This window comes from Oncorhynchus mykiss, chromosome 6 (genome assembly GCF_013265735.2).
Source record: "Oncorhynchus mykiss isolate Arlee chromosome 6, USDA_OmykA_1.1, whole genome shotgun sequence".
NCBI lineage: Eukaryota > Metazoa > Chordata > Actinopteri > Salmoniformes > Salmonidae > Oncorhynchus > Oncorhynchus mykiss.
In genome coordinates, this window is record NC_048570.1 from 80,601,575 (window position 1) to 80,615,552 (window position 13,978).

The following is a 13,978-nucleotide window of genomic DNA, read 5'->3' on the forward strand; positions in this document are numbered from 1 at the left end:
GGTGTAAAACAAATGTGTCCCGCAAACAGTTTTAGAAAGGCCCGTGACCTGGTTTATGAATGTAAAATGTGTCCCTCCAATAGTTTTAGAAAGGCCCGTGACCTGGTTTATGAATGTAAAATGTGTCCCGCCAATAGTTTTAGAAAGGCCCGTGACCTGGTTTATGAATGTAAAATGTGTCCCTCCAATAGTTTTAGAAAGGCCCGTGACCTGGTTTATGAATGTAAAATGTGTCCTGCCAATAGTTTTAGAAAGGCCCGTGACCTGGTTTATGAATGTAAAATGTGTCCCTCCAATAGTTTTAGAAAGGCCCGTGACCTGGTTTATGAATGTAAAATGTGTCCTGCCAATAGTTTTAGAAAGGCCCGTGACCTGGTTTATGAATGTAAAATGTGTCCCTCCAATAGTTTTAGAAAGGCCCGTGACCTGGTTTATGAATGTAAAATTTGTCCCTCCAATAGTTTTAGAAAGGCCCGTGACCTAGTTTATGAATGTAAAATGTGTCCCGCCAATCCGTGACCAGAAGAAATAAATGTTGCTCCAGTAATATGAGTCAGATCTTTTGAAATGTTTGGGCTAAAAACAAGCAGTTTCCACTGGATTAGTGGTGCAATCATGGTGCTAACGAATCTGCACTCGGGAAACAACGGTACAACCAAGCCTTATCATTACAAACATTATTATTCAAAATAAAGAAAAACTCATATTGGATTTTTTGGGGTTGCACTGGTGCTCCCAAATTAAAAACTCCAGGTCACACAGCAAAATATTTTGTTGCATATGAGATCAAATTGATCACACTTTAGGGCCCTGAGTATTCATACTATTTAGTATTGTAATACTTGGTACTCACAGAACTCCAGGCAGGATCCTCTCACAGGCTCCATGAGGCATCCAGCCACAGTAGGGGTCCCTGGACGCTATACAAGACCTAGGGGAGAAACACAACACAGGGTTAACATATCTGTAAATATACAGTTCACCATACAGGGTTAAATAGGCAGAACCAGTTAACCTCTGTCTGGCTGTATATTAACCAGTGTGCTACAGGTACTCAGTGTTTATGACATGTAGATAGAGAAAAAACACATCAATAAACACACAAACCTGTGACCAGGTACAGCAGAAAGTAACCTTGGAGTGGAGTGTGTGCATGTTTCTGAATGCGTGTGTGTGTGTGTCTGTATGTGTCTGTGTCTGACTCACTTGTGGCAGTTAGTGTGTCGCTCACAGCGGCTGAGAGGCATGCGAACCACACAGCTAGAGAAAGCTACATACACACTGTGTGTGTCTCTGTCAACATGGAGCGACAAAATATGCCTGTCATCCTCACTGTTAGACAGACACCTGGGAGACAGAGAGAATAAAAGAGAGGGAAGAGATGGGTTAGGAGAGGAGAGGGAGTAGGGGAGAGAGAGAAAGGGAGGGTGGGTGGTGGAGGGGGAGACAGAGGAGAATCAGAAATCAGATTACAGGTTACTTGATCGGTTGTTTATCAGAAAGGCCTGTCTACGGTTTCACTCTCCAGATGTAATCACAGTGGCACTGTTTAGCCCTGATACCCTTACTGACAGGAGAGAACGAGAGACTGAGAGGAAGACAGAGGAAGACAGAGGAGAGAGAGAGAGAGAGGCAGAGGAATACAGAGGAAAGAGAGAGAGACAGAGGAAGACAGAGGAAAGAGAGAGAGACAGAGGAAGACAGAAGAAAGAGAGAGACACAGAGGAAGACAGAGGAAAGAGAGAGAGACAGAGGAAGACAGAGGAAAGAGAAAGTGACAGAGGAAAGAGAGAGACAGGGAAAGACAGTCGAGAGATACTGAAAGGAAGAAAGAGGAGAGCGAGAGAGACTGAGAGGAAGAGAGAGGAGAGACAGACGGTGAGAGACACAGCGTGAAAGAGAAGAACACAGAGTGAGAGATGAGACCAAAAAAAGAGAAAGACAGTGAGACAGAGACTAAGAGAGAGACGCAAAGAGAGTAAGAGAGAGAGACAGTGAGAGACGTGTAGTGAGTGTTCCGTACTTGGCTCTGTTGAACAGGTCAATCTCCTCCAATAGGATGCTGTCGTTTAGGGACAGAGGGGAAGTCTTGGCTAGAACCTTCAGCACCACGCCCGCCTCTGAACCAATGAACAGCACCGTGTAGTTACCATGTGGACCAGCTGCGTTGTCCACCGCCAGGGCTGTCAGCCTGTACCTAGAGAGACAAGGACAAGACAGGAGGACAGTCAGACTTCAGTAGGAATTATCAAGCCAGTATTTAAAGGCCATCAGTGCGATCTACAAATGAGCATTTTGATTTAGTTTTTTGTTGATTGTTACCCGGGAATTTAGATCCTACAAGCAACTCTTGCGATGTGTGCGTGTGTGTGTTTGTCTGTGTGTGCTTACCTGACGCGTGTCTTGGTGAACCAGGGCTCATCTCCTATGTTAGGCACAGAGGAGTCCATGAGGGGGTGAGACTTGATGAAGAGGAGGGTCTCATCAGGGAACTCTATAGAGGTCTTATAGGACTCAGCCTGGCCATGACCCGCACAGCAGCCTGGCCTGGAGTCATAGGGGTCAAAGGTCAACACAGGTCACACATGAGCCCAGCTACCATCCCCCTGTAGGGACTAATAATGTTGACTATTGAATTGAACTGAGGAGAGGGGTTAGGGTATGACAGAGGAGCAGATGCCTGTCAGGACCACAAAGAGACGTGCTGCTGTATCACCGTAAACATGAAGTCATAACAGAGGATTAGAATCTTCATTATTTACCACCATAATGAGCAGCTCTGTGGAGCTCTGGGGCCAGAGAGCTGAGCTACGTGTGTATGTGAATACAGCTTAAATATGCAACGTCTAAATATCCAGATTCATTATTTACTGCTAATAACCATCAGCTATGTGTGTGTGTGTGTGTGTGTGTGTGTGTGTGTGTGTGTGTGTGTGTACGTGTGTGTACGTGTGTGTACGTGTGTGTACGTGTGTGTACGTGTGTGTACGTGTGTGTGGTCATAGACCATGTCTCTCTTGTTAAAGAGGGTTTATCTCAATGAGACCAAAACTCAAGGTTATAGTGACAATACAGTCCTGCCCTGCATCATAAACTTAAGGGTGGGTCATGTACCTGTTGTTGTGCAGACTGACATACACTTACTGAGACATACTGGGCTTGGGTCAGGGTTAGAGACTGACATACACTTACTGAGACATACTGGGCTTGGGTCAGGGTTAGAGACTGACATACACTTACTGAGACATACTGGGCTTGGGTCAGGGTTAGAGACTGACATACACTTACTGAGACATACTGGGCTTGGGTCAGGGTTAGAGACTGACATACACTTACTGAGACATACTGGGCTTGGGTCAGGGTTAGAGACTGACATACACTTACTGAGACATACTGGGTTTGGGTCAGGGTTAGAGACTGACATACTGTAGGTATAGTACCTGGGCTTGGTTCAGGGTTAGAGACTGACATACTGTAGGTATAGTACCTGGGTTTGGGTCGGGGTTAGAGACTGACATACTGTAGGTATAGTACCTGGGCTTGGGTCAGGGTTAGAGACTGACATACTGTAGGTATAGTACCTGGGCTTGGGTCAGGGTTAGAGACTGACATACTGTAGGTATAGTACCTGGGCTTGGGTCAGGGTTAGAGACTGACATACTGTAGGTATAGTACCTGGGCTTGGTTCAGGGTTAGAGACTGACATACTGTAGGTATAGTACCTGGGCTTGGGTCAGGGTTAGAGACTGACATACTGTAGGTATAGTACCTGGGCTTGGGTCAGGGTTAGAGACTGACATACTGTAGGTATAGTACCTGGGCTTGGGTCAGGGTTAGAGACTGACATACTGTAGGTATAGTACCTGGGCTTGGGTCAGGGTTAGAGACTGACATACTGTAGGTATAGTACCTGGGCTTGGGTCAGGGTTAGAGACTGACATACTGTAGGTATAGTACCTGGGCTTGGGTTAGGGTTAGAGACTGACATACTGTAGGTATAGTACCTGGGCTTGGGTCAGGGTTAGAGACTGACATACTGTAGGTATAGTACCTGGGTTTGGGTCAGGGTTAGAGACTGACATACTGTAGGTATAGTACCTGGGCTTGGGTCAGGGTTAGAGACTGACATACTGTAGGTATAGTACCTGGGTTTGGGTCAGGGTTAGAGACTGACATACTGTAGGTATAGTACCTGGGTTTGGGTCAGGGTTAGAGACTGACATACTGTAGGTATAGTACCTGGGCTTGGGTCAGGGTTAGAGACTGACATACTGTAGGTATAGTACCTGGGCTTGGGTCAGGGTTAGAGACTGACATACTGTAGGTATAGTACCTGGGCTTGGGTCAGGGTTAGAGACTGACATACTGTAGGTATAGTACCTGGGTTTGGGTCGGGGTTAGAGACTGACATACTGTAGGTATAGTACCTGGGCTTGGGTCAGGGTTAGAGACTGACATACTGTAGGTATAGTACCTGGGCTTGGGTCAGGGTTAGAGACTGACATACTGTAGGTATAGTACCTGGGCTTGGGTCAGGGTTAGAGACTGACATACTGTAGGTATAGTACCTGGGCTTGGGTCGGGGTTAGAGACTGACATACTGTAGGTATAGTACCTGGGCTTGGGTCAGGGTTAGAGACTGACATACTGTAGGTATAGTACCTGGGTTTGGGTAAAGGTACAGGTACATACCTGGGTTTGGGTTTGGGTAAAGGTACAGGTACATACCTGGGTTTGGGTTTGGGTAAAGGTACAGGTACATACCTGGGTTTGGGTTTGGGTAAAGGTACAGGTACATACCTGGGTTTGGGTTTGGGTAAAGGTACAGGTACATACCTGGGTTTGGGTAAAGGTACAGGTACATACCTGGGTTTGGGTAAAGGTACAGGTACATACCTGGGTTTGGGTAAAGGTACAGGTACATACCTGGGTTTGGGTTTGGGTAAAGGTACAGGTACATACCTGGGTTTGGGTAAAGGTACAGGTACATACCTGGGTTTGGGTAAAGGTACAGGTACATACCTGGGTTTGGGTAAAGGTACAGGTACATACCTGGGTTTGGGTAAAGATACAGGTACATACCTGGGTTTGGGTAAAGGTACAGGTACATACCTGGGTTTGGGTAAAGGTACAGGTACATACCTGGGTTTGGGTAAAGGTACAGGTACATACCTGGGTTTGGGTAAAGGTACAGGTACATACCTGGGTTTGGGTAAAGGTACAGGTACATACCCGGGTTTGGGTAAAGGTACAGGTACATACCTGGGTTTGGGTTTGGGTAAAGGTACAGGTACATACCTGGGTTTGGGTTTGGGTAAAGGTACAGGTACATACCTGGGTTTGGGTTTGGGTAAAGGTACAGGTACATACCTGGGTTTGGGTAAAGGTACAGGTACATACCTGGGTTTGGGTAAAGGTACAGGTACATACCTGGGTTTGGGTTTGGGTAAAGGTACAGGTACATACCTGGGTTTGGGTAAAGGTACAGGTACATACCTGGGTTTGGGTTTGGGTAAAGATACAGGTACATACCTGGGTTTGGGTAAAGGTACAGGTACATACCTGGGTTTGGGTAAAGGTACAGGTACATACCTGGGTTTGGGTTTGGGTAAAGGTACAGGTACATACCTGGGTTTGGGTTTGGGTAAAGGTACAGGTACATACCTGGGTTTGGGTAAAGGTACAGGTACATACCTGGGTTTGGGTAAAGGTACAGGTACATACCTGGGTTTGGGTAAAGGTACAGGTACATACCTGGGTTTGGGTAAAGGTACAGGTACATACCTGGGTTTGGGTTTGGGTAAAGGTACAGGTACATACCTGGGTTTGGGTTTGGGTAAAGGTACAGGTACATACCTGGGTTTGGGTTTGGGTAAAGGTACAGGTACATACCTGGGTTTGGGTTTGGGTAAAGATACAGGTACATACCTGGGTTTGGGTAAAGGTACAGGTACATACCTGGGTTTGGGTTTGGGTAAAGGTACAGGTACATACCTGGGTTTGGGTTTGGGTAAAGGTACAGGTACATACCTGGGTTTGGGTTTGGGTAAAGATACAGGTACATACCTGGGTTTGGGTAAAGGTACAGGTACATACCTGGGTTTGGGTAAAGGTACAGGTACATACCTGGGTTTGGGTTTGGGTAAAGGTACAGGTACATACCTGGGTTTGGGTTTGGGTAAAGGTACAGGTACATACCTGGGTTTGGGTTTGGGTAAAGATACAGGTACATACCTGGGTTTGGGTAAAGGTACAGGTACATACCTGGGTTTGGGTAAAGGTACAGGTACATACCTGGGTTTGGGTTTGGGTAAAGGTACAGGTACATACCTGGGTTTGGGTTTGGGTAAAGGTACAGGTACATACCTGGGTTTGGGCAGTCTCTCCTCTGGGAAGGCGGTCCAGACAGAGTCAGGTGTTTTCTGTTCTTTAAATCGTCCTCTGAACACCTTCTCTATGTCATCCATGGAGAACGCACACACTGCAGACCCTGGGATACTGAAGAGAGAGGAACACAACCACACACTGTTACACAACTACTATTAACTATAGCTACTAATATACACACTGTAGGCCCTGGGATACTGAAGAGAGATGAACACAACCACACACTGTTACACAACTAATATTAACTATAGCTACTAATATACACACTGTAGGCCCTGGGATACTGAAGAGAGAGGAACACAACCACACACTGTTACACAACTACTATTAACTATAGCTACTAATATACACACTGTAGACCCTAGGATACTGAAGAGAGAGGAACACAACCACACACTGTTACACAACTAATATTAACTATAGCTACTAATATACACACTGTAGGCCCTAGGATACTGAAGAGAGAGGAACACAACCACACACTGTTACACAACTACTATTAACTATAGCTACTAATATACACACTGTAGGCCCTAGGATACTGAAGAGAGAGGAACACAACCACACACTGTTACACAACTAATATTAACTATAGCTACTAATATACACACTGCAGACCCTGGGATACTGAAGAGAGATGAACACAACCACACACTGTTACACAACTACTATTAACTATAGCTACTAATATACACACTGTAGGCCCTGGGATACTGAAGAGAGATGAACACAACCACACACTGTTACACAACTAATATTAACTATAGCTACTAATACACACACTGTAGGCCCTGGGATACTGAAGAGAGAGGAACACAACCACACACTGTTACACAACTACTATTAACTATAGCTACTAATATACACACTGTAGGCCCTGGGATACTGAAGAGAGATGAACACAACCACACACTGTTACACAACTACTATTAACTATAGCTACTAATATACACACTGTAGGCCCTGGGATACTGAAGAGAGAGGAACACAACCACACACTGTTACACAACTAATATTAACTATAGCTACTAATATACACACTGTAGGCCCTGGGATACTGAAGAGAGAGGAACACAACCACACACTGTTACACAACTACTATTAACTATAGCTACTAATTTACACACTGTAGACCCTAGGATACTGAAGAGAGAGGAACACAACCACACACTGTTACACAACTAATATTAACTATAGCTACTAATATACACACTGTAGGCCCTAGGATACTGAAGAGAGAGGAACACAACCACACACTGTTACACAACTACTATTAACTATAGCTACTAATATACACACTGCAGACCCTAGGATACTGAAGGAGAGGAACACAACCACACACTGTTACACAACTAATATTAACTATAGCTACTAATATACACACTGCAGACCCTGGGATACTGAAGAGAGATGAACACAACCACACACTGTTACACAACTACTATTAACTATAGCTACTAATATACACACTGTAGGCCCTGGGATACTGAAGAGAGATGAACACAACCACACACTGTTACACAACTAATATTAACTATAGCTACTAATATACACACTGTAGGCCCTGGGATACTGAAGAGAGAGGAACACAACCACACACTGTTACACAACTACTATTAACTATAGCTACTAATATACACACTGTAGGCCCTGGGATACTGAAGAGAGAGGAACACAACCACACACTGTTACACAACTAATATTAACTATAGCTACTAATATACACACTGTAGGCCCTGGGATACTGAAGAGAGATGAACACAACCACACACTGTTACACAACTAATATTAACTATAGCTACTAATATACACACTGTAGGCCCTGGGATACTGAAGGAGAGGAACACAACCACACACTGTTACACAACTACTATTAACTATAGCTACTAATATACACACTGTAGGCCCTAGGATACTGAAGAGAGATGAACACAACCACACACTGTTACACAACTACTATTAACTATAGCTACTAATATACACACTGTAGGCCCTGGGATACTGAAGGAGAGGAACACAACCACACACTGTTACACAACTACTATTAACTATAGCTACTAATACACACACTGCAGACCCTAGGATACTGAAGGAGAGGAACACAACCACACACTGTTACACAACTAATATTAACTATAGCTACTAATATACACACTGTAGGCCCTGGGATACTGAAGAGAGAGGAACACAACCACACACTGTTACACAACTACTATTAACTATAGCTACTAATATACACACTGTAGGCCCTGGGATACTGAAGAGAGATGAACACAACCACACACTGTTACACAACTAATATTAACTATAGCTACTAATATACACACTGTAGGCCCTGGGATACTGAAGGAGAGGAACACAACCACACACTGTTACACAACTACTATTAACTATAGCTACTAATACACACACTGCAGACCCTAGGATACTGAAGGAGAGGAACACAACCACACACTGTTACACAACTACTATTAACTATAGCTACTAATACACACACTGCAGACCCTAGGATACTGAAGGAGAGGAACACAACCACACACTGTTACACAACTAATATTAACTATAGCTACTAATATACACACTGTAGGCCCTGGGATACTGAAGAGAGAGGAACACAACCACACACTGTTACACAACTACTATTAACTATAGCTACTAATACACACACTGCAGACCCTAGGATACTGAAGAGAGAGGAACACAACCACACACTGTTACACAACTACTATTAACTATAGCTACTAATACACACACTGCAGACCCTAGGATACTGAAGAGAGAGGAACACAACCACACACTGTTACAAAACTACTATTAACTATAGCTACTAATATACACACTGTAGGCCCTGGGATACTGAAGAGAGATGAACACAACCACACACTGTTACACAACTACTATTAACTAGATATGGAGAAAACACACAACAAGAGATTCACAATAACAACACATCTGTTACACATCTGTTACACCAATATTACAAAGAGTGTACCCCAAATGGCACCCTATTCCCGTATAGTGAACCACTTTGACCAGATCCCTATGGTCCCTAGTCAAAAGTAGTGCACTATACAGGGAATAGGGTGCCATTTGGGATGCAGCCTCAGTGTGTCCATCCTTACCTGTTCATCTGTGTAGTGAAGACTCCCACCACAGAAGGAACTCCGTTGATGTTGATGATGTCAGTGATGGACTGTAGAACATCGAAGTAGAAGAACGATTCTCCAGGAACAGAACAGTTGAGTCTGGCCTTGACGAAGGACGTCCAGTGTTTCTCCAACACACGCTGAGACCCGCCTACGTCGTTCTTACAGATACGAGCCACTCTGGAGTAGACGGCCTGGAAAGGAAAGGGGGAGCAGGGGGGAGAGAGAGAGACTCTGCAATCAGCATCACTAAAACACTTCCTCCCTCTGAATAAGACATCTGCCTCATCCTGTGGCCTCACAGTGTGACGCATACACAAGCACACGCGAGGGCGCACACACATGCTTATCCAGGACCCTGTGTCAGAGACGACATTTGTTTGAAGCTCCGATTGAACAAACACCTCACACTCACACCTCTTAGCCCTAAACCTGATTCACACACACCTCTTTACTCAGTCTGATTAACCTTGAACTAGGACAGAGATGGACTATAGGACTGGGCTATGTGATAGGGGCTAGGCTATATGATAGGGGCTGGGCTGTAGGACGGTGCTATATGATAGGTACTGGGCTATATGATAGGGACTGGGCTATATGATAGGGACTGGGCTATAGGACTGGGCTATAGGATGGTGCTATATGATAGGGACTGGGCTATATGATAGGGACTGGGCTATAGGATGGTGCTATATGATAGGGACTGGGCTATATGATAGGGACTGGGCTATATGATAGGGACTGGGCTATAGGACTGGGCTATATGATAGGGACTGGGCTATAGGATGGTGCTATAAGACGGAACTATATGATAGGGAGTGGGCTATAGGACTGGAATTGGGCTATAGGATGGGGCTATATGATAGGGACTGGGCTATATGATGGGGACTGGGCTATAGGACGGGGCTATATGATAGGGACTGGGCTAGATCTCTGGGCTAGAGCTCTGGGTGTTGGACTGTGGGGGACTAGGGCTCTGGGTGTTGGAGTGTTGGGCTGTAGGGGACTAGGGCTAGAGCTCTGGGTGTTGGAGTGTTGGACTGTGGGGGACTAGGGCTAGAGCTCTGGGTGTTGGACTGTGTGGGACTAGGGCTAGAGCTCTGGGTGTTGGACTGTGGGGGACTAGGGCTAGGGCTCTGGGTGTTGGACTGTGTGGGACTAGGGCTAGAGCTCTGGGTGTTGGAGTGTGGGGGACTAGGGCTAGAGCTCTGGGTGTTGGAGTGTGGGGGACTAGGGCTAGAGCTCTGGGTGTTGGACTGTGGGGGACTAGGGCTAGAGCTCTGGGTGTTGGAGTGTGGGGGACTAGGGCTAGAGCTCTGGGTGTTGGAGTGTTGGGGACTAGGGCTAGAGCTCTGGGTGTTGGACTGTGTGGGACTAGGACTAGAGCTCTGGGTGTTGGAGTGTGGGGGACTAGGGCTAGAGTTCTGGGTGTTGGAGTGTGGGGGACTAGGGCTAGAGCTCTGGGTGTTGGAGTGTGGGGGACTAGGGCTAGAGCTATTGTGGTTTAAATGAAGCGTGTGAAGCAGTCAGCAGAAACAGCTTAAATAATTGACCAGTGCAAAGCTCCATCTGCCCAGGTGTTATCCCAGACCCATCAGCATCGACACACACACACACACACAGGAACACACACAAACACACATCCCAGCATTAGTAGCGCTAAAATATTTATCATCCCACGGTTTCAGCCTGGCCGCCCATTCTCTGAATGATGCATCATGGGTAAATATGAGGCCTGTGGTGGCTAAAGCAACTAACAACTGCAGAAAACATCCATTACCACCAAGAGTGTGTGTGTGTGTGTGTGTGTGTGTGTGTGTGTGTGTGTGTGTGTGTGTGAATCCTCTCCATGGGTAAAGGGTTTACATGTAAAGTAGTTTGACCTACAGTTCAGTCCCTACCAAACTACACCTTACACATTCTGCTGTACTCTGCACTTTTCTACAACACTGTCTGTTGTCTGGTAATATAGTGTTTACTATTTATAATACATCAATATTTATAATATACAATGTTGTCTAGTAAACTGTGTGTGTGTGTGTGTGTGTGTGTGTGTGTGTGCGTGTGTGTGTGTGTGTGTGTGTGTGTGTGTGTGTGTGTGTGTGTGTGTGTGTGTAGTTTGACCTACAGTTCAGTCCCTACCAAACTACACCTTACACATTCTGCTGTACTCTGCACTTTTCTACAACACTGTCTGTTGTCTGGTAATATAGTGTTTACTATTTATAATACATCAATATTTATAATATACAATGTTGTCTAGTAAACTGTGTGTGTGTGTGTGTGTGTGTGTGTGTGTGTGTGTGTGTGTGTGTGTGTGTGTGTGTGTGTGTGTGTGTGTGTGTGTGTGTGTGTGTGTGTGTGTGTGTGTGTGTGTGTGTTACCTTGCCCAAGTTGTTGTGTTCTGCTGCGATCTCTCTGTAGAAGAAGTAGACATAGTTCCCATAATCCACTGCATGCAGGAAATGGGGCTCTGGAAGAGAGAGGGGACAGAGGTTTTGTGTTGTCACGTCTCTTTTTTTCTCTCCCTCTACTTCTACCTCTGTCTATACATAACTACCTCTGTCTATACATAACTACCTCTGTCTATACATAACTACCTCTGTCCTCCCTTCAACTCTGTCTCTCTCTGTTCTCCTCCCCTCTCCCTCCTTCCCCACTTCTCTCTCTCTCTCTGCATCCATCCTGAATATTTCAGTGTTCCTGTTACAGCTGTGTGTAAAAGTTGACCTAGATAGTGTGACAGAGCAGAGCTACAGGACGTCTTCGCAGGACAGGGACATGGACAGAGTCTCTGGTCAACACACACTGCTATGTTTACCTTTCAGCCATTTGGAGTCATATTTGATAGTCCTGAGGGCCGAGCCGTCACCCATACTACGGTAGATCACTGCGTCGCTCGCCAGGAAGTCAGCAACCGTTGCCGAGTACAGCTTCCCGTCTAAAACAACATACACACACACACACACAGGTCAGACAAACACATTCCATTCTGTCAGACTGGACATGTGGATCTAACACCCTGGTTCAAACTGTTTGTTTACAGACTGACTTATGAACCCTAGTTGCTATGGCCACAGTGTGTGTGTGTGTGTGTGTGTGTGTGTGTGTGTGTGTGTGTGTGTGTGGTTATACCAGCGAACAGAGCGACGTTGGTCTGCTTGGCGTCAAATGGGCATCGTGCCAGTCCGCTGATTTCCTCCCCATCAAACTCCAGGTTATCCAGCTACACACAGACACACATGCACTCCGTTAACAAAGACGCGGACGGCATAGTGAACAATAGGTGCTTATGGAGGCAGAGCGGGAGGGAGAGAGAACGTTTCTCACACACCCTGCTGTTGTCTTACCCTGTAGTATCGGCACATGGGGTTGAAGCCGTTTGTTCCACAGATGAACACCAGGTCATCATTTCTGGGAACCAGAACCTTGATGTAGTTATGACACTCATCCTGGAGGAGGACAGAGAGAGAGGAGATCATATTATAAACCGTTTAGCCAGTAGCTATAGCCAGTAGCTATAATGGCAGCTATAGCCAGTAGCTATAGCCAGTAGCTATAATGGCAGCTATAGCTAGTAGCTATAGCCAGTAGCTATAATGGCAGCTATAGCTAGTAGCTATAATGGCAGCTATAGCCAGTAGCTATAATGGCAGCTATAGCCAGTAGCTATAGCCAGTAGCTATAATGGCAGCTATAGCCAGTAGCTATAGCCAGTAGCTATAATGGCAGCTATAGCTAGTAGCTATAATGGCAGCTATAGCCAGTAGCTATAATGGCAGCTATAGCCAGTAGCTATAGCCAGTAGCTATAATGGCAGCTATAGCCAGTAGCTATAATTGCAGCTATAGCCAGTAGCTATAATGGCAGCTATAGCCAGTAGCTATAATGGCAGCTATAGCCGGTAGCTATAATGATAAGACATTATGAGGTGAGAGGTAAAGCCGAGTGTAGAGAGTCTATAGTTGTCAGTAGAAAGGCAGTGAGTAGTAACATAGTATATTAGTAAGTATAGTAAAGTCTTACTCTGTGTTTCCCCTTCATGGCACAGTTCTTTCTGTCTGCCTCACCTGACCTCCATGTTAACTTCTGTAAACATCAACACACACACACATTGAGGCACATACATTCAGGCAAGCACAAACATACACAATTCAGCATTTGGGATTTCCCACACTGGACAACTTTTTACAGCTGTTGATAAGTCATTGATAACAATCTGCAAAAACAATGTCATGTCATTACATGAAGATGTAATGTGGGATCATAGCTATATTCAATCAAAGTTGACTTAAAAACCTGTTTAACCTTTTATCATGATTGGCGTCTTGACGGATTTGTCCAAAATCGTGTTACATAAAAAATTACTTTTCTGTCCTTGCATTTATGGCAGTGTAAGTTGTCGTTATATCATATACTGTATTAAGCAGTAATCAGTTCAATTA

The 13,978-nt window shown here is 45.2% G+C and overlaps 1 protein-coding gene across 6 annotated transcripts in view; it reads right to left on the reverse strand.

Annotated features, from left to right (window-relative positions):
- The window catches only part of LOC110519503 (semaphorin-6D), a 47,664-nt gene that overhangs the window by 13,217 nt on the left and 20,469 nt on the right, over positions 1–13,978 (reverse strand). For all 6 annotated transcript variants that reach the window (XM_036981100.1, XM_036981098.1, XM_036981101.1 and 3 more), the window contains exons 4-14: positions 13,560–13,622; positions 12,884–12,985; positions 12,669–12,759; positions 12,355–12,474; positions 11,918–12,006; positions 9,510–9,727; positions 6,367–6,498; positions 2,392–2,547; positions 2,024–2,197; positions 1,207–1,347; positions 854–931 (exon numbers count right to left, since the gene is read on the reverse strand). In XM_036981100.1, the coding sequence (XP_036836995.1) occupies positions 854–931; positions 1,207–1,347; positions 2,024–2,197; positions 2,392–2,547; positions 6,367–6,498; positions 9,510–9,727; positions 11,918–12,006; positions 12,355–12,474; positions 12,669–12,759; positions 12,884–12,985; positions 13,560–13,622 (1,364 nt within the window). The remainder of the gene's footprint in view (positions 1–853; positions 932–1,206; positions 1,348–2,023; positions 2,198–2,391; positions 2,548–6,366; positions 6,499–9,509; positions 9,728–11,917; positions 12,007–12,354; positions 12,475–12,668; positions 12,760–12,883; positions 12,986–13,559; positions 13,623–13,978) is intronic.